Raw genomic sequence first — 27,970 nt, forward strand, 5'->3', positions numbered from 1 at the left:
AGAAGAAAATAATTGGCCAGTTGAAGACTATATTTTTGCCAACGTAGAATTAAATAAGAATCTGCATAATTTGTACTTATGTTTCATTGAGCCATGATATCCACTTACTTATGGAATCTCCTAAAAGTCAATTCTGCATTTTTAATTTGCATTATTTCTTCACACAATAATTGAGGAATATTATACATATATATTATTTTGTTCAAGTAGATTTTATAATACTCAAATGTGTGTGTATACACATATCAATAATATTAAAAATATATTCAATCAAAATATCACTATCTTTTGTACTGTTGATGGATTAATTCAGCTACCGCGTTGGGTTGAAATTAGCCAATGGATAATGTTTAATATATATTTGTGACTTTTATTATTATAGCGTTACATTTACATTAGGAGTTCTAGCCTACATGTAGGAATTAAAGAATAATACACAAATCAAATTAATCAATTGAAATAAACTGAATTATTTGAATCCCATGTCGACAACCAATATATAAAATAAAAAAAAGAGTTTTTCAGATGACAATTTAAAATATATAATAGGGGTATTATAAGAACTATCATGTTAATATAATATCGTCCGATCCCAGTTCTGATGGAGATGAAAAGTTGAATCTTTCGCAACGAGGATGTTCTTTATCTGAACTAGAGGTGAAATTTGGAACAAATTTTCGAATTTCCGTCGGCTCTGAATCAAGTTCCGATTTTGGAACAACTTTTTTCGTTCTCATTTTCAAAATTCCAATTTCCGATATTTTTCGATTTTTCGGATTGGAATTGAAATTATATAAAAAATATTTGCAATTTGCAATTTCCAATTTCCAATTTCCGATCCGATTTAATTTCTGAAATCAATTCCTAAATTCCGTTTTTTTTCCCAAAAATATACCAGTAATATATATCTTATTTATTCACTTCTTGTAAAATAAATTAAATATCGTTGGAGAGCCTAAATATTTCCTTTGTCATATCGTCCATGGTTTTGATTTTTAACTTTTCAAGGGTTTATAATTTTGTGGTATTTGAAAACGGGTGCCTATAAACAAATAATTCCGAAATTCAGAAATTTCCATAGATTTTGGAATTCGAATGAATTTCTAAATATCGATAATTTTGGAACTGAATTGAAATTAATTTTGTATTTTCAAAAATAATTCATTTTTTTTTCTACGAAAATGTTAATTCCGGCTCGTTCCATACGACTTTCAGGCATGATCTGAACCAATTAATAATACGTACAAAGAAATATCCACTTGATATTTCCAGGTAGGCGTTGACAATTCCTAACAATTATCCAGCCAGCGTGGCAATGATTGAAATCTGGGATTTTGTTAAAAATTGGAACCAATTGAATTTCAAGTGTGTCTTAATTACTTACTATATATTTATGTTCATGGAATATTCTCTATCCATCCAAATATATGCTTTTGATTCTGAATATGAAATTGTGGATTCATCATAGCAGTATCATCCTTTTAATTATTAAATAAAATTATATTAATACTTAGGAACTTTTTATTAAAAAAACAAATATTAATTTATTGAAACAATCGTAGTTTTGACTTTGCAGTTTTTGGGAGTCGTTTTATAAATAATAAGGATAATGGCTCCGTGATGGATACATAATAATTAATTCATGTGGAATTTGAATTTATATTCCTTTTAAATAATTATTATGGTCTTTTTTTATTTAATAAAAAAATAAAAGTGGTTTTTCACGTTAGGTGGTTTTTCTACTTTAGCTGGTTATGTTTATTAAATTGTTATTTGGATTTGCACCAAGCTAGTTAACTTTCTCTAAATTGAATTAATTTATTGAGTTTGAAGCATGTTAGCGTTAACTAAATAATTTTTTATAAGTCTTAATTAGTCTTTAGTCTTAATTATATTATGATACAGGGATGCGTGATGTAATATAATCCAATATATATTTATTTATATCCATGTGTAGACAAATTAAAATGGATGCATCTAATCGATAAAATAGTATGAATTCATACTTCTAATCTATATTTTTTTTTCAATAAAGTTGGATTAAATATTACTTTTATTCAATTGGTTAATTAAATATCACCAAGTGAAAATTTCAAAAACAAATAAAAAAATATGACTTATATGGAAAATTATTTTAGAAGATACTTTTACATGTTGATATAATTTGTGAATGTCAATCATGTCGTGAAATGACGAATAAATAATTTAGTACCGCGGGCAGGGGCAGACCCAGGGAGTATTGGATGGGGGGCTAGAATTTTTTTTTTTGGACTAAAATAATACTAAATTTGAAGTTTGGAGGCTAAATGATATAAATTAATAGATAAATAACATAAAATATTAAAAATTTAATAAAAAACAGGTAAAACAATTTTTTTCTGCAGGGGCGGAGGCCGCCCGAAGGCATACCTTGGGTCCGCCCTTGCCCGCGGGCATGCCACTACGCAAACAACGAGGAGTTAAAATATGAGCATCGTGGGTTCAAACTCACTCGGGCTCATCGAAGAAATGAATTATCGGAAGCCAAAGGGTCGTGGTTGCTTTGACCATATATAAAAGTCCGCTCCAAGTGTGTATACGTTGTGTCCTGCAACCGAATTTACTTGGTGGACGAATTGGGGAAGACAGTCTACTTTCAAAATCAGTCGGGCGAAGATCGTACTTTGGGGTTATGAAAAATAAAATAGGGTAAATTACAAACACTCTATGAGGTATGGTCAATTTACGAAAAAACCCCTCTTGTTTGGATAATTACATCTACCCCCTGAACTATGTTTTTTTCTTACACATCCACCCTTATGGTGTCAAATTAAACATAATCATCTAGATTTCGTGGAATGTGCTCTAAGATTCCACTAAATTTGAGAAGTTGAGGGATGGTTGTAATTATCCAAACAAGAGGGGGTTTTCGTAATTTGACCATACATCAGGGGTGGTTGTAATTTACCCAAAAAGTTATGAAGGAGGAAATTAAATTTAAGAAATTCATTGAATAGTTTAGGGAAACACAACATTCAATTAAGGATTCATCACGAAATACATGCATCGAAATTTTGACATTTAATTCGAAATTAATATGTTAAACTCTCAAATTTGAAGAATATTTAGGATGCTCAACTTCACCAACAATTTTTTAATTCGATAAAATCATTCTCCTCCAAATCGAGTTTGTCGTATATAGTTTATGATTAGTGTAATATAAATTTCATATGTAATTCGCAAGCTAAATTACACTAAAAGGAAGATTTATCCAGTGCGCGCGCTTCTAAATCATTCAGTGCAAGTTCCTCTTATAACATACGTTAAAGAAAATAACCTTCGAAATATTAGATGTCGGAAAGATATTTATCGAATTGATTCGTAATTAAACCGACATGGTTTGACTTTCATAATCACATAAAGACAATGAATAATTTGATATAGTTTATCAAAGTATATCAACGCTGAGTCATTATCAAAGTAAAACCGAGTCTGCGAGTTGCAATTAAGAGGGCAAACAATTGATCTATAAATAGGTAACAAAGAATGGTGTGTTTTCATATCACAAGCACAACCAGCCATCCTCACTTTCTCTCTCTACATTCTGTCCCTTCTTCTCCACACTCTGTGGAACTACTATTTCTCGTCTCTTTCTCTCTCTACATTCTCTTTCTTTAAATCAATACAAACAAAACAAGAAAATATATATTATTTCATCTCTCCACACTTTTTGGACAATGTTGCTGTTCTGATCGATGGGTTCATCTTCTTCTTGCTCCAACATTTCCTAAGTCCAGCCAGGTGACTCTCTCTCTCTCTCTCTCTCTCTCTCTCTCTCTCTCTCTCTCTCTCTCTGTGTGTGTGTGTGTGTGTGTGTGTGTAAATCTATGTTCATGCACAGTGATATTTGATATATTTCAGAACTAAATAAATATATTTACTACTCATTTCCATTTCTTTTTAGATGTTTCTTTAGCTATAAATTATTTTCTATAGAATATATATTTTTAGGGTTTCAAAACAGGATTATTATTATATAAAAAAATTCTTAAAATACTATTTAATCATGGTAATGGATAGTCTTTAAGTTTTCTATTCAAATGAATATTTTCCTTTTATTAATTAAATTTGATTTTTTGTAATTTAATTACAAAACATCACCTCTAGCCAAAAAAATCTTGGAAAAATAAAAGATGATTACTTTCGAAAATGACATGAATGAATAAACTTATAATTACATAATATTTATAATACAAAGTATTTGAAGGGAAATTAAAGTCTTGTTTGGCTGTCACCTTCCGTGTGCTGATTCCTTAAAACCCATGTCACTGTAATTTTATGATTAATTGTTCAAAACAAAACTTGGACTTTGGAACTAAATAATTAATATAAAAAATAAAAAATAAATCAGTTTAATATTTTTTGTCAAATAAATCAGCAGCCACTGATTGGAAGCGGGTCGGGTTAAGTGTACACGATTCCAGCCATCATCAATCATGATTACACGTTTTATTTGACTGAGAAAATTGATAAGCCAGCCAAGTAAATTAAATCACAATTAATTTAATTTCCACGTTATAGAAAAATCTCTCTTCTTGATTTCGCCATAGGATCTTGATTTTGTTTTAGGACACGTGTCCATCCAGGAATTGCGTGAACGTTTTGACAATCACGGACCCCAATACAATCGCTGTAATAACAAAATAAAATGTCAACTATATATATATATATATATATATATATATATACACATACATATATACACAATCATTTTCATTTAGGATGGTTGGTTATTCAATTCAATTTAATTTGTTTGTATGTTGAATTGGATTTTATTTTGTTTTTGGCAAATGACATTTATTTACCATAAAAATGCAGTGATATTGATCTGAGGTTGTAAAGGTGTTTCTGGTTCAATTTGGTTCCCAAATTATAAAGAAAGAAAAAAGAAATGGCTTCGAACGTAACGGCGTTAAAATGTCCACCACCGATGAAGGCGGCGTCGAACGGGGTTTTCCAAGGCGACAATCCTCTACATTTCTCGCTTCCTCTTTTGATCATACAGATATGCCTCGTCGTGGCGCTCACCCGAGCACTCGCCTATCTCCTCCGCCCCCTCCGCCAACCCCGTGTCATCGCTGAGATCATTGTACGTTTCGATTTTTTTTTTTTTTCATTTTCCTGATCATTAGTAAAATTACTATTGAAGATATTAATATTAAAAAATGATTAATAGATAAAGTTTTTAGATGAACTGGTCATTTACTCTGTTGTTTCTAATTTTTTTTTTGATAGGGAGGAATTCTACTAGGGCCTTCGGCTTTAGGGCGAAACCAGAAATATCTCCATGCCGTATTTCCAGCTCGGAGCCTCACAGTTCTCGATACCATAGCCAATCTTGGTCTACTATTTTTCTTATTCCTCGTCGGCCTCGAGCTCGATCCAAAAGCCCTCAGACGAACGGGGAAAAAAGCCCTAAGCATCGCCCTCGCTGGAATCACTCTCCCGTTCGCCCTAGGAATCGGGACATCCTTCGTCCTGCGGAGCACAATCTCCAAAGACGTAGCTCAAGGCCCGTTTCTCGTATTCATGGGCGTCGCGGTCTCCATCACCGCCTTTCCCGTTTTGGCCCGTATCTTGGCCGAGCTCAAGCTCTTGACCACTGACGTGGGCCGCATGGCCATGTCAGCAGCTGCCGTCAACGACGTGGCAGCATGGATCCTGCTCGCCCTAGCGATCGCCCTGTCAGGAACCGGGTCGCCGTTGGTTTCTCTATGGGTCTTTTTATCCGGGTCGGGTTTTATAACGTTGTGCATATTCGTGGCCCCGCTTCTATTCAAGTGGATGGTCAAACGCTGCCCCGAGGGGGAGCCAGTCGACGAGATTTACGTCTGCGCCACGCTGGCCGCGGTTCTAGCGGCCGGGCTCGTGACCGACACCATCGGAATCCATGCGTTATTCGGTGCGTTCGTGCTCGGAGTTCTCGTACCGAAAGAGGGCCCGTTCGCCGGGGCCCTAGTCGAGAAAGTTGAGGATCTCGTCTCGGGTTTGTTTCTTCCATTGTATTTCGTGTCGAGTGGATTGAAGACGAACGTGGCCACCATTCAAGGGGGCCAGTCGTGGGGTCTGCTCGTGCTGGTTATATTCACGGCGTGTTTCGGGAAAATCGTCGGGACCGTCGTTGTTTCTCTCTTGTGCAAGATCCCCTTTAGGGAGGCGTTGGTTCTCGGGTTCTTGATGAACACGAAAGGTTTGGTCGAGCTCATCGTCCTCAACATCGGCAAAGACAGAGGAGTTCTGAATGACCAGACATTTGCGATCATGGTACTAATGGCTTTATTCACGACATTTATAACGACGCCGATCGTCGTAGCTCTTTACAAACCGGCAAGAATGGCCGCGTCGGATTACAAGCACCGAACAATCCAGAGGAAAGACCCGAACACTCAGCTGAGGCTACTAACATGCTTCCACAGCACTAGAAGCATTCCGACATTGATCAACCTGATGGAAACTTCTAGAGGCACCGGGAAACGTGGCGGGCTTCGAGTGTTCGCCATGCACCTAATGGAGCTCTCCGAGAGGTCTTCGGCGATTCTCATGGTCCACAAGGCGCGTAAGAACGGGGCACCATTCTGGAACAAGGCCGAAAGCACCGATACGAACCAGGTGGTGGTGGCGTTCGAGGCATTCGAGCAGCTCAGCCAAGTGTCGATCCGGCCGACCACCGCCATCTCCGCCATGTCTAGCATGCACGAGGACATATGCAGCAGTGCCCAGGGGAAGAAGGCGGCGGTGATCATCTTGCCGTTCCACAAGCACCAGAGGATCGACGGCCATTTGGAGACCACCAGGTCGGATCTGAGGCACGTGAACCGGCGCGTGCTCGAGCACGCGCCCTGCTCCGTCGGGATCCTGGTCGACCGCGGGCTTGGCGGGGCGGCGCATATTGCCGCCAGCAACGTTAACTACACCATCACCGTGTTGTTCTTCGGCGGCCCCGACGACCGTGAAGCTCTTTCCTACGGCGCGATAATGGCGGAGCACCCGGGGATTAATCTGAACGTCGTCCGTTTCGTCGTCGATTCGAAGGTTGCCGGAGAAAGTGTCCGGCTGGATATCGACGGCAACGATGGGAACCGGCCGGAGGACAGATCCGACGACGAGGAGTTCATATCGGAGTTCAGAGAGAGGGTTTCGAAGGCCGGCTCGATTAAATTCGAGGAGTGCGTGGTCGGCGGCGCGGCGGAGGCGATGGCCGTGATTCGATCGCACAACGTCAGCAATCTTTTCCTGGTGGGGAGAATCCCGGAGGGGCAGCTGGTGGCGGCGCTTGACAAGAAGGGGGAGTGCCCGGAGCTGGGGCCGATCGGGAAGTTGCTGGTTTCGCCGGAGATGTCGACGGCGGCGTCGGTGCTGGTGATGCAGCAGTACCGGAGCCAGTTGACCGGGCACGCGTTGACTTCTTTGAAGGAAGAGGATACGGTGGGAGGGGAGTCTGATTCACAGTGATTACGCAAGTGCAGAGGGAATAAATAAATAAATAAAATTTAATAGTGTGTGTAAATAAAAAAATTCGTAAGAATTTCATTTTTCTTAGGAAAAAAAGAAATTCGTAAGAATTAATTGTTATTTGTCTGTACTTTGCCATTTTCATCTTTAGCTTGTGGATATACTTTCTGTACTGTGTGTATCATTTTCAAGAAAATGCTTAAAGAAAAGCTTTTTCACTTTCGGAAAATATCGTATTATCGTTTTTCTCTGTATATCTTATCGTATCATTTATTGCATCGTATCGCAACTTGTAAAAATAATAGTACAAAATATATATATGGTATAATAAATCACCCCTAAATGTGCAGACAAATATCAAATCTGAAGTCACTCCCAAAACAAATATCGCCGATATCATATTGTATCGTAATATCGAACGATATTTATCGGTACTTGATTACAATCGATACATATGCCAATCAAACAACAAATTACACGAGAAAAAAAAAAAACATCGCATAAAACAACATAGTTAACTAAAACACAACATCAACATTATTCGACAAGATGATTGATAAACATCTCAAGATTCTTGTAAGAAGAACCCCCTTCGCCCACACTCTCCGCACACACTTCCTTCATCTTCACCGCATTTTTCTTCAATCTATCGTCGCAAAACATTTTGTCGATTTTGCCCCTGATTTCATCCCTTGTTCGTATCCCATTTTCTCCGGGTTCGATTCTCAGTCCAATCTCCCACTCATCACAAATGTAACTCTGGTTATGGTACTGATCCGAGAAATACGGCCAGCACAAAAAGGGCACCCCGTTGCCCGCGCCTTCCATCGTCGAATTCCACCCGCAGTGCGACACGAAACACGCAGTGGAGGTGTGAGAGAGAACCCTCTCCTGTGGGGCCCACTCCACGATCTTCCCGACCTCCCCCACCCGATCCAGGAACCCATCCGGGTACACGGCCCGCGACCCGTTCGCAAGGCCCGACCTCACCACCCACAGAAAAGCCCGGCCCGAATTCTCAAGCCCGAACGCCAGCTCGTCCAGCTGCTGCTGTGAGAAAACCGCCAAACTGCCGAATGAAACGTAAACCACCGAACCGGGCGGTTTGCTGTCCAGCCAGGCTAAGCAGGATTCGTCCTCGGAGTAGAAATTGCAGGAAATTGGAGGGGATTTAGGGTTTGGGGATTCGAGTAATGGCCCGATTGAGAGCAAATTAGGGCTCAAATCGCAGGCGGAGGGTTCGATTTCGTAGCAGGTGTTGCTGAGAAGCCACGTGGCTTGATTCACTGTTTCAGAGATTCTTTTCGAGCAGTCGAAGAAGATCTTCTGTGTTTGAAGGTCGCCGGAGAAGCTCCAGGTGAGTTCATTTTTCTGCCACGTGGGTACGTTTTCCGATAGGCTGATTGTTTCACTTTTCGTGACGCTTCCTGCAAATTAAATAAGTAATTTTGGAAACTAAATAAATTTAATTTTTTCTTTTAATTGAAAATATAATTTCAGTTTTATTTTGAAAGAAATTGAAATATTCCGAAGTTCGGAATTTTAGATATCGGAATTGGTGAAATTTGAAAATTTTCCATTTTCTAGTCATATTTTCGAAAATTAAAATCGGATTAAAATTCAAAATATAAAAACTAGAAAATCGGAACTTTCGCAATTCAGAATGAAAAATATTATTCGAAAATCGAAAATACTCGGTTAGGAATCGAAATATCCTTCCAATTTATAAACACTAGAGTTCATGTCTTAATTAATAACATCGGTATAAATTGTCGTTTATGCTCGACGAACGTTGAATTGAAACGAGGAAAAAAAGGAAATGGAATAACATTATTACCATTTGCGTCAAGAAATCCTTGTTGTAGAAGTTTCGGAGTATGAAGCACAAGCGCAAAAGCAGCAGCAGAAGGCGGCGAGAAAGCAACAGGCACCGCTCCCATTTTCTCGGCAGTTTCGAAAATCCAGGCCATTGTAATATCAGCAACAAGGCAGCTAATTTTCTGGTCCGGATTCGAAATATTAATTTTTTCAATTAATTCCGTCACAAATCCAGGCGTACTGTGCCTGAGTGATTCCAGCAGCTTGAAAGTGTCGTTCGGATCATCTTCCGGACTCCTTCCATCCGGGATCGAGGCCAGGATTATATTATCCTCCTCATTATGATTAATATTATCACCCGACATGTTTTTATTATTAGCGACTATTTTTTCGTGTATACATTGGATGTTGACAAACGTTACCTTAATGCCGCGTTTGGCTATTTGTCGGGATAGCTTCATTAGTGGCTTAACGTGCCCCTGCGCAGGAAATGGCACGGCCAATACATGAGGTTGTTTCTTGCCCTTAATTATTTCCATAACTTGAGTTACTATGGTTCAAAATAACTACTTACATGTATGTATATATATACATCTAAAAAAAATGATGTGAGAAAGAGACAAAAGGCAAGATGAAATATACTAAGTGATGAATTTAATGGTCTGATATTAGAGGCTACAAGATTCTTAGGTATAGGAAAAGCCGAAAAAAAGGAATCTTTCGTTACATTTGATGTTTCATTGTACTATCATCGAAAGGGTTCGATTACAAAGTTCCAAAATAGCAACATGTGTTTGTTGCTTTATAGGCAACGTGTATCGAAGAAAAACGAAGAAGAAAGGTTAGGCGATTCGGTGTGGAACAAACACTTAATATAAAAAAAAAATCACTTATGACTGACTAAGTAATGAATGTATTGGTTTCATCTTCAAACACAAGATGCATTGGTGAATTTCATGGAGCAATTTGTTTTCTTTCTTCTTGTCTTCTGCAATAGTATTTGTATATATATAAACAACAATCAAATAAAATACTTATGCCTGCAATGAAATAATAGCTACTCTACTCTACATAAACATTATATGTCTGAGTGATTATTTTACGCTTTCCTTTATTAAAAAAAAAAAAAGAAGAAAAAAAAAAAAAAAAAAAAAACCGACTCCATACTCAAAATTAACTGAATTCGACAATCTCAATTAAGATAAACTGTTGTTATCCATTCCATTCACCTATTGAAGAGATCGAAATACAAAAATTCTTAGTATTATTACTATTTTTATTTGTTCACTTTTCCTTAAACAATGATCAAAATACGAAAAATCCTAGTATTCTGTATGATTTCCTTTCATAATCCGATTGATAATAATCCGAGGAATGAGCCTTGGTGAATAAGCAAACCTGAACGCTCAATCAGCCAAAAGATTTTGTACGTCTTTCTGCAAAAGAAAAAAAAAAACAGAGTAAAATTTTCAAAATCCATTTTACCATTTTAACCCCAACTAATTTGCAATATAACAAAGAGACGAAAAAAATGAAGGAAAAAAATGAAGGAAAAAAATGAAGGAAAAAAATCGATATTTTTTTTGTCCTGCCTCGATTGCAAGTGGTGGTGTTGTAGGAGCGTATCTCTCGACAACTTTTCCTTGTTTGCTCACCAAAAACTTAGTAAAATTCCACTTGATTGCATCTACGAATAGACCACCTTTTTCTGACTTCAAGAACTTGTAAAGGGGCGCTGTATTTTTGCCGTTGACCTCAATCTGTAAATTACAATTTTAACCCGTTTGGTGAATTATCTAGAATCAACACTAGCAAGCAAAGATAAAGAATTATATATCTCTCTTGATTTGTTTGAAATTTTTTTAAGGGAATTTATTAACTCGCTACCTTGTCAAAAATTGGGAATTCGGCTTTAAACCTGGTGCAGACAGCTTCCTCGATTTCCTCGTTTTTTCCCGGTTCTTGGGAAGCGAACTGATTGCAAGGAAATGCAAGTATTTCAAAACCTGCAAGGAAAACCGATATTTGTAAAAAAACCGAAGTATTGACCTATGAACTACGTAAAAGGCATGCGGCGAACCTTGATCTTTGTACTTGTCGTACAAAATGTTCAACTCCTTGTAATTCGACTGCGTCAAACCGCTACAAAAGATGAAAAATGAACACATTTTAATGGTTATGCCTCGTATTAGTAAGTTACCGCAATTAAAACATGTGCCCGTAAAGAAACATGTAAAGCATAATAAGCACATGGAAATAGCAATTAAAGTGAAAGCTAGATATCAATGATTTTATTAATTTTAAATTCAACAAAGTGCAGGTAAATTTCAAGCTGCATGTTCTGCGTCGACGTACCATTTTGAAGCAACGTTGACAATCAGAAGAACCTTTCCTTTGTAATTGCTCAAAGGCACTTCATTCCCACGAATATCCTGTATTTCGATTATTAGCATGCAAATTAAAAAGCCCGTGTTTTATGACCAAAATTCGGAACAAACGAAATTCGGAATCTACCGGAAACTAGAGAAAAATCTCAAAATAATTGTATTTATGGAGAGCTCCGAATTCTTGTCAGCAAACTGAAAAATCTAATTAAACTATGAAAATACGAAAACTACCCAAAAAAAGGCAAAAACGAAAGAAATACTAATCCTATTAGAACTCCGAATTTTAGAAATAACACAACTTACGGATTTCAGATTCGAGTTCCTACGAATTGATGTTGATGTTTGACAATTTTCATTAAATAGCAAAAAGGGACGTTTGATAGCGTAAACGACGTTCGATCGCCTGAAATTTGTCGTGTTTCTTGAGCATTGTTCATTTCAGCCACAATTTTGTCTATTGTCCAAAACCCTTGTCCCCAAAACTTAAATCCTATTTAACCAAAAAAATTCACCAAAAACTTTACATATATATATATATATATATATATATATATATATATATATATATATATATATATATATATATATATATATATATATATATATATATATATATATATATATATATATATATATTTCTATTGTTCATAACTCAGTGATACAATGTACATGGAAACTAACTCACTGGTAAAACCAAAAATCAAACCATTACAAATTAAAAAAAAAAAAAAAAAAAAAAAAAAAAAAAAGAAGAAGGCGAGTCGAAAATTTCATTGAAACTAAATCGCGCACCTTAACAGTGAATCCGTAAATTGAATTTGGGGATTCTGGCGACAAATTCGCAGGATTAGGGTTCCTGTAATAAAACCAGAAGGCGAGTCCAAGGAAAAGAAGAGATGCCCAATTGATAGGTTTCAATAAAAACATGTTTTTTTTTCGTCGGTTGTTTGCTGGAAACAGGGGTGAAGGAAAGACAACTGGATTAGTCACCCGGGAAAGGAGAGAAATTAACTACGTTTATTTCAATTTCTAATTGCGCCGCCATATTTAGGTTAGGTTAGGTAGATGAACTGCCCAATCGAAAATCTCGACGGCCGCCATTAATATTCAACTGTAATGCCATCGGCCGACATGTTTTCGGTTAGACACGGCCACGGGCCGGTTTTGGGCCCGGAACCGGCCCGAACCGGCCCGTTGACGGCCCGTTGACCAAGTGAACCGGCCGGGGCCCGTGAACCGGCCCGTCCCACCCGGGACGGGCCCGGTTCTGAAAAATGATGAACCGTGAACCGCCGGGCCGGCCCGGCGGTTCACCCGAATTAAAAAAAAAAAAAAAAAAAAAAAAATTCAAAAAAAAGTGAATAACGGCCGGTTGAACCGGCCCGGGTGAACCGGCCGTTATTCACTTTTTTTTGAATTTTTTTTCCCCCCAATTTTTCCTATAAATACCCTCACACCCCAATTTTGCTTTTTTTGAATTTTTTTTGCCCCCAACCCCCCCAATTTTTCCTATAAATACCCTCACACCCCAATTTTTCCTATAATTTACTTATTCATCAAATATTTCAAACTTGTGCTTCTAAATTGACTTTTCATTTATTTCCTTTTCCTTTATCTATTTAAAAGTATTTTTTTTAATTTACTCATTCATTAAATATTTCAAAAAAAAAAAAAAAAAAACAAAAAAAAAATTCAAAATTTCCGGGCCGACCCGGAACCGGCCCGGATAGGCCCGTGAACCGGCCCGAACCGGCGGGCCGACCCGGCCCGGTGAACCGTGCACGCCACGGGCCGGTTCCGGTTCCGAAAAATGTGAACCGTGAACCGGTCCGAACCGGCCCGTGGCCGTGTCTATTTTCGGTGCCGATGAGAAATTAGTTTCTAAAATTTTAGATAAACAAACTGAAATGATTTGTGCAGGCACAAATTAAACATTCAGACATATTTTTTACCATTTCTCAAAAAACAACAGGTAAAAAACTCAAAAACTCTCTTTACCCTTTTGATTTTCTTTCGCAAAGCCCGTGCAAATCGTCAACAGATCGGAGGTAATTTTTACGTTTAATCATATTTTATCTCCTAAATATTATTCTAATTATTATTTTCGTATTTTATCAACTTTTATCTCATTAACATTATTTGAAATATTATTTTCGATTTTTATCAAATTCTTATCTCCTAACTATTATTAAATTTTATTTTCGATTTTTATCAGATTTTTATCTCCTAAATATTATTTTTTGATTTTTATCAGATTTTTTCGGTGCCGATGAGAAATTAGTTTCTAAAATTTTAGATAAACAAACTGAAATGATTTGTGCAGGCACAAATTAAACATTCAGGCACATTTTTTACCATTTCTCAAAAAACAAAAGGTAAAAAACTCAAAAACTCTCTACCCTTTTGATTTTCTTTCGCAAAACCCGTGCAAATCGTCAACAGATCGGAGGTAATTTTTACGTTTTTACGATCCTCTTGTTATGTAGATTACGAATCCGAAAAAAAAAAACGAAAAAATCGGACTTTGGCCTGCTCGTGTGAATTTACGCGAGCACTTGGCAAGTGCTCGCGTAAATTCACGCGAGCAGGCCTTGTTAAATTTTTTTTTTTTTTAATTGCTCGTGTGATTTCACACGAACAGAGACGTTCTGCTCGTGTGATTTCACACGAGCATATCTTCTCTGTTCGTGTGAAATCACACGAGTGGGTTAAAAAAAAAAAAATTGTTAATGTGCTCACGTGAATTTACGCGGGCACTTGCCAAGTGCTTGCGTAAATTCACACGAGCACATGAATAAAAAAAGTCCGATTTTGTGCATATGAATAGTACAAAAGGTAAATAGTTATGGTAAAAAGGTAAAAAATCATGGTAAAAAAGTGTCTGAATGTTTAATTTGGCTTGCGTATATCATTCATTACCCATAAACAAATAATCAAAGGGTAAATTTCACGTTGTCCCTAGGACTTTGGTTCCATATTATTTTATCCCTACTACCTCGATTGACATTCATTTGCCCCTCATGTACTTAAAACATTGTCTCGATGTAGCCCTTGCCGTTAATTGTCAGACGTTTGACTTTAACAACCTTTCGTCTAAATCTCAAATTACACACAAACACCACCCCTCTCAGTTTAAATAATTATTTAAAAAAAACATAATTTAAATTAAAAAAAAAATTCAAGACAACGAGAAAGCATAATTCACGATCGCAACCACAATTTATTATTATTATTTTTTAATAATTATTTAAACTCGGAGTGGTGATTTTTTTTTTATTTTCAGACTTAGATGAAACGGAGTACCGTGGGGCAAATCTTGCCATCTTTTTCTTCTTTTTTTCTATTGCGATGCAAAATTGAGTTTGAATTTTGTAAAATTGGACCATTTAAATTATATAGAATTATGATTTTTTTTCCCTTTGTAAATTAAGAGTAAGAAATAGGACTAATGATAAAATATGATTATGTAGTTGGGAGTTGGGACCTCAGTAAAAAACTTGGAGATGTGAAAAGTCCACCCTAAACACGGTCGCGAGTTCATTTTTACCCGGACCCGGCCCGTTAACAGTCGACACGAAACCCGATCCTCCAAACCATGAGTCGGTTTCGAGTCCCATTATCATGACTCGAGGCACGATGGATAAATACCCGCCTGGCCGACTCTTGTGTAATGTGACATTCTACCACACGAAAGTGAATTTACTTAATATATAATAAATCAGTGGTCGTCGGTTCTTTTGTTAAAAAAAAAGAAAAAAATCAAAATATATGAGAGGCTAATATGCACCAATCACATACCCCTAATGGAAATAGCCTTTTAATGCAACATTTCTGAATAAGAAAATTAGTTGCATACGTGTTTTATTGAGAAAATTCAACTACTAATACCCAAAAAAGACCATCATATTGGTTAGGACTAAATTTTACTTTGTCGGTCATAAGAAGAAGAGTAGTTGCGTGCTCAAGATCATGTCACATGAGTTGTCCTAACAAATCCATATATATTATATCTCATAAATATGTAATTCCAACAATTATCTAATATTAATAATTTAATATAGTAGTTTATTTTTTTGTCTAGCAATATATATTAATTCATGGATTTGGTAATTGTACAAACTACAAACATAACATGATAAGTTCACAAAACAGTACAAATCACCTACTACTAATATGTGTGTGTATGTATATATATATACACACACACGTAGGGGACTACTACTTATATGTGTGTGTCTGTATATATATACACACACACGTAGGGGTGGAACCAGGATCAAAATGTAGGGGGACTAACTAAAATTTTGGGGTTCGGGGCAGCGCCCTGAAAAAAAATTAGGTTCACAAAACATTGCAAAAAATAAGTTTATATTACTTATAATTTTTAATTAAAATATCATATATATTATAATTATATCATATTTTAATTATCACAGAAAATTCTAAATTAATTCAATTATTGTAATAATGTATTGCACTTAATATTTCACGGATTCATGGCACGATCTCAAGGCATTGATAAAAAAAATTCAAAAATAAGTAATATTCATAAATTTTCTTTAAAATAATACAAGTTTTAAGCATCTTATTTTATATTTTATATTAAATATGATATATTTTATCTATAATTTATATAAGATAAAAAAATAATGGGTTAAAACACATATTTACAAAAACTTTGGGGGGCCAAAAGTAATATTAAAAAAATAAAATACCAAATACCTAAAAAAAATAAAAAAAAAATATTGGGGGGTCAACAGCCCCCTAGCCCCTTGCAAGTACCGCCCCTGCACACACGCACACTTTTAATAGGAACTTGGAAACCATATGAAGCATAAAATCTCAATTTACCTTCTAGTTTTAGTAGGGGTGTGAATTCGAATGGAATTTTCGAACTTCGTCGATTTTCATTTGAATATACCGATTCTGGAACAAAATTGTTTATTCCCAATTTCGAAAGTTTTAATTTTGGAACAACATTTTCTTACTATGAATTCTAATTTTTCCATTTTTTAAGTACGTAATGGTATACATATATATATTATATTATGATTTCCAAAAATAATTTCGAGGATTCGAACATATTGCCGTGAATTACACTTATATATTATATATATACATGCGACAAAGAAATGGACTCTGAATTCAGCAGCGTACGACCCTTGAATTTTCGAATATGGAATATTTTTTTTTTCCATTACAATTTCTGAAATTCCGATTTTTGATTTTGGAACGGAGGAGGAATTAGTTTTTCAGTTGCGAATTTCTTTTTCGTTTTTCAAAGTTACAATTCCGGTCCCAAAAAAAAAAAAAAATCGAATTTATGTGCCTGCATGGTCCCCAAAACATAGAACGTGATATCTTAGCCACATGTAATAATTAGGTAACTCTTACATTACAAGACAACCCAAAAAAACCCCCACAAAATTCATTATTATACATTAGACACCACAAATAATAGATTTTGCCTTAAAAGTCAAGCAAATACTACTTTTATCCGTTTAACCCCCACTCCCAAAAAAACCTATATATATAGTCCCCATATAGGCATATACTAAATCTACTCCACCACTTTCCTCCTAGACCTAGTCACCACCACCACCGTCCCTCATGGCCTCAAACCTAATAGCCTCCGCCACCGTCCTTTCCTTCCTCCTCCTCCTCATGGGCGTCTCAGCCGCCACACCCACCGGAGCACCAACATCCCACCACCACCACCACAACCGCCGCCACCGCAGCCCATGCAAAACCCTAGCGTTCTACTTCCACGACATTCTATACAACGGGCACAACTCCAAGAACGCAACCGCCGCCATCGTAGCGGCCCCCGCCTGGGCGGCCAACACCACCACTCTATCCAACCGGGACCACTTCGGAAACGTGGTGGTCTTCGACGATCCCATAACCCTAGACAACAACCTCCGGTCGACTCCGGTGGGGCGGGCACAAGGGTTCTACCTATACGATCGGAAGGACGTGTTCACTGCATGGCTAGGGTTTTCGTTCGTGTTCAACTCCACCGAGCACAAGGGCTCCATAAACTTCGCCGGAGCCGATCCGTTGATGAACAAGACAAGGGACATTTCGGTAATCGGCGGCACCGGAGACTTCTTCATGACGAGAGGCGTCGCCACTCTGACGACGGATGCTTTGGAAGGAGATGTTTACTTCCGGCTGCATGCTGATATCAGACTGTATGAGTGTTGGTAAAAATAAAATAAAATAAAATAAAATAATGTTTAAGTAAAATTATATATTAATGATGACGTCATATTTGTTATATAATTAAGGTATTTTTTTTTACTTTCTTATATGTTTTTTTTTTGTTGTTGTTTTGATTTTGATTATAAGTATTAATTAAGTCATGCATTTGTAAAAGGGATTCAGCAAGAACGTAACTCTGTGGCCATTTCAGATATATATGCATTCTACTAATTAAATTGGAATTGGAATCTTTATGTATTATTTATGCTTATTTGGTTATTATTTAAGTTGTAAATTCGGTCTATTAATTAATTATCAGTTATATATTAAAACAATAGGAATTTGAAAAATGTCCCGTGACCCTATGCTAGTTCCGCCACTGATGTTGTAGTTGGTCAACTTTATATTGTGTGTTTAAGGGGAAAATTATAACTTTGGTCCCTTAAATTGACTTATTTAGGGATTTAGTTTTCTAGCTCGTTACATTTAAATTTTACATAAAGCAAAGTTTACAATTTCTCATTTTTTGGCCTATTTACCAAAATCTTCCAAATTTATGCATTAATTTTGACGAGCTCATTTGCCATTTTAATAATAAACTGAGAGAATCAAGAAATCTTCTTAAAATATGCAGCTAATTACTAAATTAAAAAAAATTATAGCATGTAAAGGTGAAACGTGAGAATTTGGAGGACTAAATTTCTAAATAGTCAAATTTATAGAACTTAAAGTTACAATTGCAAAAGATGATCTTTTAGTGATTGGGCCGAGTGTTGGGCCCATTAACTTCATATTATTTATCAATGATTCGGGCCGAAATTGGGCCCATTAACTTCATATTAGCATCAATTATTCGGGCCGAAATTGGGTCTTCCATTAAAGCGTATGGGCAAATCAGACAATATCACAACCATTAAATTACATTCTGTACTAGTTTTTTACTCGTGCGATGCACGGCGGCAAGTTAGAACATAAAAATACATTTTAGATAAACAATTGAACAAAATTTTTGAATAGTTGATATATATAATATGATATAATTCAAAAACTTGAAAAACAATATTCGTCTATTTGATTTAAGTAGCGAGTTACACAAACTAAAATAATAAAAGAAATCATAAGCTACGAAAATTGTGATATTAAAAAAAAAAAAAAAGATTTTCCACTAGGAAAATTGGGCACACAAATTGATGTGATGAAGTGATACTAGTGTGTTGATTTTTTTGCTTACGGCTCAGTTTTCAGTGTCACCGTGTAAAAGAAATAACATAATCAGAAAAACTATGAACGACGACACTTCAACAAATGAAAAGTGTTTATCTTTTTGCTTACGGCTCAGTTTTCAATGTCACAATGTCCAGAATCCACCATAAGCAATATAGTGTAATTAATTCATACATGACCGGAATATTTTCCACAAAATAGTTCAATAATTCATGATAGGATCATTAATTCCCTTGCACTTGGGGTGACAAATTTCTTATAGGCTTATGATTCTCTTCGTGCACCACTCTTTTTCAAAGCGATTCATTATTTCTTCCTTTCTTTTAAAGTCGTGTTTTCATTAAAAGGTTGCAAAAAGAAAAAGAAAGAGAGAGAGAGAGAGAGAGAGAGAGAGAGAGAGAGAGAGAGAGAGAGAGAGAGAGAGAGAGAGAGAGAGAGAGAGAGAGAAGAATATTCCATATTCGAATTTGGGCATCTATTGAGGGGCTCACGTCTTGTTGGCACTTGCACCAAATATAAAAACTTTGAATAAATACCTAAGTAATTCAATTTGTATTTATTTATTTTGGTCTTATATTAAAAAATGTCTTGGTCAAAATTGATTTGTCTACGTTGATATTTTGGGGGTTTGAGAATATTCTAGCTTAAGAGAATATTTTATCTTTCCTATATAAGCCATAGCAAGAATAAGGGATAAGAAAATGGAACTAGGGTTAAATGGCGAGATAATTTAATATCGACTCGTTCGCAAAAGCTTTTCAATGATACTAGTTATTTTTAAAAGTTGGAGGTGTTTGCAAACTATATGATAAATTAATTTTAAGCAACTTATTTTTAAAAAAACTGTTCGAAATGTGGTTTTTCATGTTTTAGCTTAAAACAACTTATTTTAAAAGAAACAAAACCAAGAATTGGTATTGTAAATATTTCAAAAGTGATTCTCGAACCAAAAAAAAAAAAAAACAAAGCTTATAATCACCTTTTCAAAACTTTTACAAACACCACCATAGTAATAAATCTATAGCTATCATATATAATTAATCATAGAGACACCCTCTTATGAGGAAAGATCAAATTATGAAAAAACGGAGTTTACAATATTTTCAGAATCTATTTCAGGAATCTCTTAGAGCAACTCCAATGCTAAACATCAAAATTGAATTATCAAATACTCATTTGATATTTGAGATAATATTTTAAAATATATTTAAAACTCACCAACTTCAATCATAGTTATCAAATTTTATTATCAATTGGAAGATTTTTGGTGATTTTTTTTAATTGCCACATGTCAATTTGTGAATGGTTGATTAGGTGGTTAATTTTTTGGTAACTCATTATGCAGGAAGTATTTTTAGATACAAATAGATGAAATATCAAAATACTAACCCATTTTGATAACACCATTAGAGAACATAATTTTTACATTTTATGAGTCAAATGATAGTTAAGAAATTTGATAATTCATTTAATAACTCCATTGGAGTTGCTCTTACTCTACATTTTAATTTTTAAATAATATGTAAATCAAACCATTGTATACACTCTAAATTAATGCCATAACCAATATTAATTATTAATTTAATTCTTGCGGCACCGCCGCATAATCCTTATCTTAGTGCAATTGGGCCTCAAGAGTTTTGGAAAATTCATATTTGTCCCTTGGCACACTCAGCAAGTCATCATCACTATCAAATTCACCTAATTATCAATTATTTATTTATCTATTTTTATTTATTTATTTAATTTATTTATCAAATTCAGCTACAGCCGCGGCAACTTGCCATTGTATATTGAATTTTTTTAGTTGGCAAAGCTACAAATTTGTGCTTTGCTTTCAACAATTGTACTATATGATGTTTGGTACCAAGTTTCTTTAACATTTTAAGATTTCAATGTACCTAACTCAAATTGAAAATAAGTGTAATAGAAAGAAGTGGCGTTTCTGTAATTCACAGACCTCGACCAAACGACGTCAATGTCAAAATTAACTGAGAGGTTTACATCTAAATAATTGTACGAGTGCATGAGCTAAATCGATACAATTGAGAGTATAAGGTGTAAAGTAATTCGACGTGAGAGTACGAGGGGTGAAAGTGAAATTTACTCTATTCAGTATTAAATGATTAAGTATTAAATGATTAATTAGAGGGAGAGCAATAAACAAAAAGAAAAAAAAGGATAAATTACACCCATACCCTTGAGGTATGCTTAAATAACTTTAAGGTCCCTGTGATATCGATAATTACACTCACCCCAGAAACATAGTTAGAAACTCTAATGAGATAATTCATTGGATACGTTATTCCGATAGCGTTCTAACGGACAATTAATTTTAGCTAGTGGTGGAGACAACATAAGATTATGAGGTGACATGGCTCCTCCAACATTTCTTAAATCACGCATAACTCTTTGTTATCTCCACCATTTCCGGAAACTAATAATTCGTTAAAACTCTATTGGGGTAACGTATCCAATGCATTATCTCATTAGAGTTTCTAACTATGTTTCATTGTGGTGAGTGTAATTATCGATATGATATGGACCTTAAAGTTATTTTTGCATACCTCATGGGTGTGGGTGTAATTTACCCAAAAAAAAAAGAAAAAAAAAAGAGCCGCCTTGTTGGTTTAAATAGGGCCGAAGAATCAGGCCCAATCTGTTATCACCGGGGCCATCTACCGCACCACGAGCGGTGACGAGCCGCTGCCCCCACCGTCAATTACAAATCGCCACAACATTATTTAATTATTAATCAAATTAAATAAAAAATAAAAATAAATATTTAAATAAAATATATTTTATGTCGAAAGTCACGTTGTCGTTTGGCCATCAATCCTACGTCGTATCGCCGCACCCCATCGAACGTTGTTTCTTCAAAAGTCTACCTGCCCTTTCAATGTTGTGAAACATCTTTTTTAAATTTTCCCTTTTCCTCACTAAATAAATTAAGTAATTAGTTATATATATAATTTTTTTTTCTAAAATAAAGTTCATTTTAATTAATTAATTTTTTTTTTGAGCAATTGCACAACATATATTAACTTCACTAATTAAATTATTGACCCAAAAATTGCAATAATTGCAAAAAAAATTGTGTAATAATTCGAAGCCAAAGTACAATTATGAAGAAACATTGTACTATGAAGATTTTATTACTAATGTAGTTATTATTAGTAGATTCCTTATGCTGCGTTGTCATCCAAATCCTTTTGTTTTATTTTTGTTTAATACCCTTTTATTAATAATTGATGTTTAAGGTTTCAATAAATGAATTAAGAAAGTTAACAATATATGTTGACTAAATTACCCTACAACTAATTACTTTTCACATACTTTACTCCCCTTCTATCCTTAATTAACTGTCGTTTTTTAATTTGCACAGGTATCTCAACAAAATGTGTATTGATTTTAGGGAAAATACATTAAAAGCACAAAAATAACTTTGGTGATTTAATCATGTGATAAGAGAAAGTTAATACTTTAAGCTGAATTAATAAGGTTAAAAAAAAAAAAAATGTATTTTATACAATATTGAAAATCTGAAGCGACAGATACTATAAAACAAAATATTTTTAAAAAAAGATGATTAATATGTAAGAGATGAAGTATAACTTAAGAATAACAATTCAATAATTGTACTCTAAAGTGAGAATCTGACATAACAATTCTTTTTACGCGACAATTAATTTGAAACGAAAGAATTATCGTCGAATCTTTACTATTTCATTCAACGCGTCTTGAAAAGTTATCCACTTCAAATTCAAAAATGGGAACTACATTTATGCAATATCTTATTTAGCAAAATTCAATTACTTTAAATTGAGTACAAATTCAAATTATTTTTAAATAATTGTTATAGAGCATTAAATATCAGAAATTCATATTTTATAATTCAATACTTTAAAATCACTAACCAGGAACAAGTCACTACAAGACATAAGTGTTTTTCCTACTAAGACTACATAATTAATTAGAGGGGCTAATAGGGGCATTGTTGCTTAATTAGGCAACACTCACTTAATAATAATAATTAATAATTATATTAGAAAAAAAAAAAAATCCCGACTTAACGTACGCGGCTTGTGCTAACATGCGCCTGCGTTGTCAGTATCCGTTAAATAGTTTTCTAGATTTCCCCATTTTGTTCGACTGTTCATATGTATAAATAGATACATACACTTGAAAATCAACAAAATCGCAAATCTCTGTACCCTTTTTTGTACCTCGCCGGCGCTCACGGAGCCCTAGTTTCTCTCTCCTCTCTCTCTCTCTAAATTATAGATACAAATCTTGTCTCCGCAGACCGGAATTTCTGATCTCTTCGTTGATAGCGGAATTGCTGATCGAATCCAAGGCGTGAGAATTCACCGATCTGTCGTATCGATTGCGGTATGACCATTTGATTGTGTTGTTGAAGTTTCGTTTCGTTTCGTTTCCCGATGATTTATTGTGATTAACTTCTGATTATATTTAATACATAGTTTATCAGTTTTTGTTGCTAGCCGTTCTATTTTTTTCCTCTTAATTTATTTGTTATTTGAAGCTGAAATTCAATCAATTGTTTGTCCTACCTTTTGAAATCAGTCGAAAACGTTTATCGTTTATCATTTCATCATTTTTTTCGGACTTTTTTCTGATATTTATGTGGAAAAATTACCGTTTTGTGGGCTTGTATTTGTTCCTCTGCCTGTATGAATTTCATGAAGCATAATTCTCCGTTATTTGATGTGTAATTTCACTGATTGGTTTTCTTCTCGTTTTGTGTTCTCAGGTGTTTCCAGAAATTATCGGCTGAACTAGTTGCAGAAGTAATTAATTTTTAAATGTAAGTCCTGTAATTTTTAACTCTGTCTTCCATGGTTAATGTAGTTTCAAAAGAATTTTGGTTGAAGTATTTTTTCAGTTGATTTATAGAAGTTAGGTTCTGTGTGATGTTTCCCTTTAGATTTTCTAATATGCCTGATATCATTCTTACCACTGTGCGTCTTTCAAATCGAAATTCCGTTCCCAGGTTAAAGTTTGACATAGAGTCGTGCTTGCCTGAGATCTTTGCTTGATAGTTAATTAAAAAAAGCTCTTTTTTTGAACACATAAGAAACTGTCTAAGGCTCAATTGATTTATATTTTAATCGCTAGTTTGAGTGAAGAAATTCATGTTGTTTTACATACTGCACTGCTATTGTTTTAACACTTTATTTCATTGTCAACTGGTCTAACCTTTCTGATTGCTTATCAGTTCAATACTTGGTTCTTTCCCTATTTGGATGACTGGTTTATTTGATTGATTCCATTAAGCTTGAACCAAAATAGCGATCAAACATACCTGTTCATTTCCTTCCTGTTAACAAGATGTATACGACTGCATATTTTAGGTATTGGATGACTGCATGCATGAAATACTTGATGATAAGTTACTTTCATTGATCTGTATATGACTTCTGCATTAGACACTATATGACTGCTTTCCGCCTCTATGGGGCAAGTTTTCCAGTCAATGGTAAATGAGAACTGAAGCTTTCCTGTGGTCATTTCCTTTATCTATCTGCCTAAAAGTATGAACTAAAATCTGTTTTATCTAGTCATCAACCTTACCTTTGTTAGTTACGAGTCCATGCTAGTTCTTTATATTTGTGTCGAAGGTTGCCTTGGTCAGGTAAAATAAAGGTCAGGTAATTGTTTAATTTTTACTTTTTGAATTTGTATAGAGGGAATATCTACTAAATCATGGATTTGTACCAAGGTTCATAAGTTTGTGTATAGATAAAGAGAAACTGTCATGTGAGGATTTTGTGTGAAACTTATCTTGTTTAATAATAATGAGTGACTGCAATGTTCTTGACCTTGACTATCTAGATAAGAAACAACATATTGAAATTCAGTCCACATATGCACCTGAATAATTTACCGGTTTTTGCTTAAAAACTAGAAATCATCATTGTAGATAAGATGTGAATATGTGATTAGTTAATTTCTGAAGAGCAGATACAATTATTTTATTTTATAATGATATTTAATAGTATTCAATTTTATGTAATTGAACCTTGTACTTCAGATTCTTAAAGGAAATTGCCAAACATATACCAACTTTTCGTTGCCGGTGAAATGAAAAAATAGATTTCTAGAGATAAATTTCAATCTGTCAGCAATTAGATCTTACTCTTTATTGAAGTTGTATCCCAGTAAGTGGCGACTAATATGATTCTTTATGGAACAGGATATTCTGCTGTCCTAGGTACATGGAATTGTTGTGGAATTGACATGCACTGCTGCTAATTAGGGAAAATTATAACTTCTACAAACAATGGATCGCCGTGATACTTCTGGATTTGTTAGCGGGGGTGCGGTGTGCTCTCTCAGAGACATCTAACCCTAGTTAGTTTTTGTAGATATATTTTTCTTTTTTTAACCCGGAAGTCAGGCAGACTGTTCTTTAGCAACTAAGTTTTGGTTCAAATACAAGCATTGGACTGTAGCTATTTGGTGATGGATGCCAGGTTCTACAATCTGGGTTTTGCTGCTAACCCACAATCGAACGCATTCAAGAATCTGTGCAATTCCACCCAAATTGGAGGAAATGGAGCTGAAGGTGTGTATTGTGCAGACACAACCTTACGACTTGATTCACCTGCTTTTCCAAGCCCCTTAGCTTCTACTTCAATGGGACTCAAAAGGAAGTGGAGCTTTGTAGATGGGCCTGAAAATCAGCAAGTCGAATCTTCACTTTGTCTCCACCTTGGCCATTCATCAAGCTCATCAGACAGCAAGGGGAGCACAGCAACTGCATGCACTTCTATGTCTTCAGCCAAAGAAACTGACGAGGAGTCCTCAATGGATCTAGAACTGGATTTCACTCTCCATCTCGGCGTTGAAAAACCATCATTCTCAGAGAAATCAGCCAGCTTTAATCTGAAATCACTGAACGAGTGGCCTAAGGTTGATCTTCAGTTGGGCCTTTCCAGTGGACCTGCTTTATCTGACATTACAACTGTCCATCCATTCCACACCGCAACAAACAACGCTGTCAACATGGTTACTGACAATGAAGGTCTGGACACAGATGAAGGTTCAACAGGAAATCCCTTTCTGCCATTGCACACTGCACGGAACATGGAAAACATTTACTTTTTTGACCCGTCTGTCGGGCAAATGAAGCCAAACACTCCTGTTCTCTCCTCGAGCATAGTAACAGTACCGAAAAGCTCAGTCACCTGTACTTCCGGGATAACTCAATCACAACAGCAGCGTAGTAGTTGTAGCAATAGTACTAAACATTGTCAGTTTCAGGGATGTTCGAAGGGAGCAAGAGGGGCATCTGGTCTCTGTATTGCTCATGGGGGCGGTCGGAGGTGCCAGCGCCCTGGCTGCCACAAAGGAGCCGAGGGCCGAACCGCCTTTTGCAAGGCTCATGGTGGCGGCAGAAGGTGTGAATTTCTAGGATGCACAAAGAGTGCGGAAGGGCGTACGGATTTCTGTATCGCCCATGGTGGAGGCCGCCGCTGCAGCTACGAGACTTGCACTCGTGCTGCCAGAGGGAAATCTGGGCTGTGTATCCGTCATGGCGGTGGAAAGAGATGCCAGGTACAAAACTGCTCGAAGAGTGCGGAAGGTCTTTCTGGTCTTTGCATCTCTCATGGAGGCGGTCGAAGGTGTCAGTACCCCGAGTGCCACAAGGGGGCTCAGGGAAGCACAATGTTCTGCAAGGCTCACGGTGGCGGCAAACGCTGCACACACCCTGGGTGCAAGAAAGGTGCAGAAGGTAGCACTTCGTTATGCAAAGGCCATGGTGGTGGGAAAAGATGTTCGTTCCAAGGGGGTGGACTTTGCCCTAAGAGCGTGCATGGTGGGACCCTCTTTTGTGTGGCGCATGGGGGTGGAAAAAGGTGTGCTATTAGCGAGTGTACGAGGAGTGCTAGGGGTAGAACCGACTTTTGCGTTCGCCATGGTGGCGGCAAGAGATGTAAATACGAGGGTTGTGGGAAGAGTGCGCAGGGAAGCACTGATTTCTGCAAAGCCCATGGCGATGGCAAGAGATGCTCCTGGGGTAGCCCTGGTTCTGAATTTGGCCTTGGTGATAATCCTTGCAACACGTTTGCTAGGGGTAAAACTGGGCTTTGTGTATCTCATGGTGCTTTGGTTCAGGACAATAGAGTTCATGGTGGTGGAACTGTCGGAATAGTCGTTCAGGACTTTAAAGCTAAGAAACCAGTCTTTACAGTTGAAGACGGGAGTGTTGTTATGAATTCCGCTGACTGTTCAAATTATTTCGGTTACCAGCCAACTCATATGCCTTCGGGAAGCAACCGATCATCTGGGAAGGTTCCGGAAGGACGTGTGCACGGAGGGAATTTGATGGCATTGCTTGCTGGTGGTCCTGGTTTCAACTTTCCTAGCGGAGATATGGCGGGTCCCTCCGAGCCGGAGAAGTCTTTCGTGACACATCAGACCTGGATGTAAGGCTATCCTTTTAGCCCCTTTTTTTTTTCCTTCTTGTTAAATTCAATTTCCGAAGCCCTGTTTATTAGACGCATGTTGTGTTGTTCCATTCTCTTGTTTGTGTAGTGGTTTTTGAACGTGAAAAATCTCGACTGTTATTTATTTGGCATAGTTTGCAACTTAGGGAATGTGTGGCAATAAATGGAGATTGAAACTGCTTGCTTGAGTGTGGCTTAATGCCGTTCTTTTGTCTTGTAAATAGTCACGTGTTGTTTTTCGATCTTCGTGTTGGTTTTTGCGGGCCCGTGTTGGGTCGGAACAGATATTCTGTTGTAAAAATAAAATTATGTTTGATGTGCAAACATTTTGATGAAGCTGCCACTATTTTTTTTAACTAATATTCTTGATTT

The 27,970-nt window shown here is 36.1% G+C and overlaps 5 protein-coding genes across 5 annotated transcripts; 3 read left to right on the forward strand and 2 right to left on the reverse strand.

The window, feature by feature from the left end:
- Nucleotides 1–3,488: 3,488 nt before the first annotated feature.
- Nucleotides 3,489–7,720, forward strand: LOC105973680 (cation/H(+) antiporter 18). Its single transcript, XM_088817645.1, has 3 exons — nt 3,489–3,780; nt 4,858–5,128; nt 5,275–7,720. Exons 2-3 carry the CDS (start codon nt 4,931–4,933, stop codon nt 7,489–7,491), a joined length of 2,415 nt encoding a protein of 804 aa, XP_088673771.1. The 5' UTR covers nt 3,489–3,780; nt 4,858–4,930; the 3' UTR covers nt 7,492–7,720.
- Nucleotides 7,721–7,811: 91 nt separating this feature from the next.
- On the reverse strand, nt 7,812–9,851 carry LOC105973678 (UDP-glycosyltransferase 83A1). Its single transcript, XM_012998711.2, has 2 exons — nt 9,329–9,851; nt 7,812–8,918 (listed from the first exon to the last, which is right to left on the reverse strand). Exons 1-2 carry the CDS (start codon nt 9,846–9,848, stop codon nt 8,029–8,031), a joined length of 1,410 nt encoding a protein of 469 aa, XP_012854165.2. The 5' UTR covers nt 9,849–9,851; the 3' UTR covers nt 7,812–8,028.
- Nucleotides 9,852–10,482: 631 nt separating this feature from the next.
- Nucleotides 10,483–12,838, reverse strand: LOC105973671 (putative glutathione peroxidase 2). Its single transcript, XM_012998704.2, has 6 exons — nt 12,489–12,838; nt 11,665–11,741; nt 11,390–11,451; nt 11,197–11,315; nt 10,902–11,069; nt 10,483–10,745 (listed from the first exon to the last, which is right to left on the reverse strand). The coding sequence occupies exons 1-6, from the start codon at nt 12,621–12,623 to the stop codon at nt 10,716–10,718; spliced, it is 591 nt and encodes a 196-aa protein (XP_012854158.2). The 5' UTR covers nt 12,624–12,838; the 3' UTR covers nt 10,483–10,715.
- A 4,426-nt stretch (nt 12,839–17,264) lies between these two features.
- On the forward strand, nt 17,265–18,171 carry LOC105973677 (disease resistance response protein 206). The gene has a single exon (XM_012998710.2). The coding sequence runs from the start codon at nt 17,307–17,309 to the stop codon at nt 17,904–17,906; it is 600 nt and encodes a 199-aa protein (XP_012854164.2). The 5' UTR covers nt 17,265–17,306; the 3' UTR covers nt 17,907–18,171.
- Nucleotides 18,172–23,255: 5,084 nt separating this feature from the next.
- Nucleotides 23,256–27,954, forward strand: LOC105973743 (WRKY transcription factor). The gene is made up of 3 exons (XM_012998784.2): nt 23,256–23,516; nt 23,899–23,952; nt 25,342–27,954. Exon 3 carries the CDS (start codon nt 25,611–25,613, stop codon nt 27,579–27,581), a length of 1,971 nt encoding a protein of 656 aa, XP_012854238.1. The 5' UTR covers nt 23,256–23,516; nt 23,899–23,952; nt 25,342–25,610; the 3' UTR covers nt 27,582–27,954.
- Nucleotides 27,955–27,970: the final 16 nt, after the last annotated feature.

This window comes from Erythranthe guttata, chromosome 1 (assembly GCF_056151865.1).
Source record: "Erythranthe guttata isolate IM_541 chromosome 1, IM_541, whole genome shotgun sequence".
Lineage (NCBI taxonomy): Eukaryota > Viridiplantae > Streptophyta > Magnoliopsida > Lamiales > Phrymaceae > Erythranthe > Erythranthe guttata.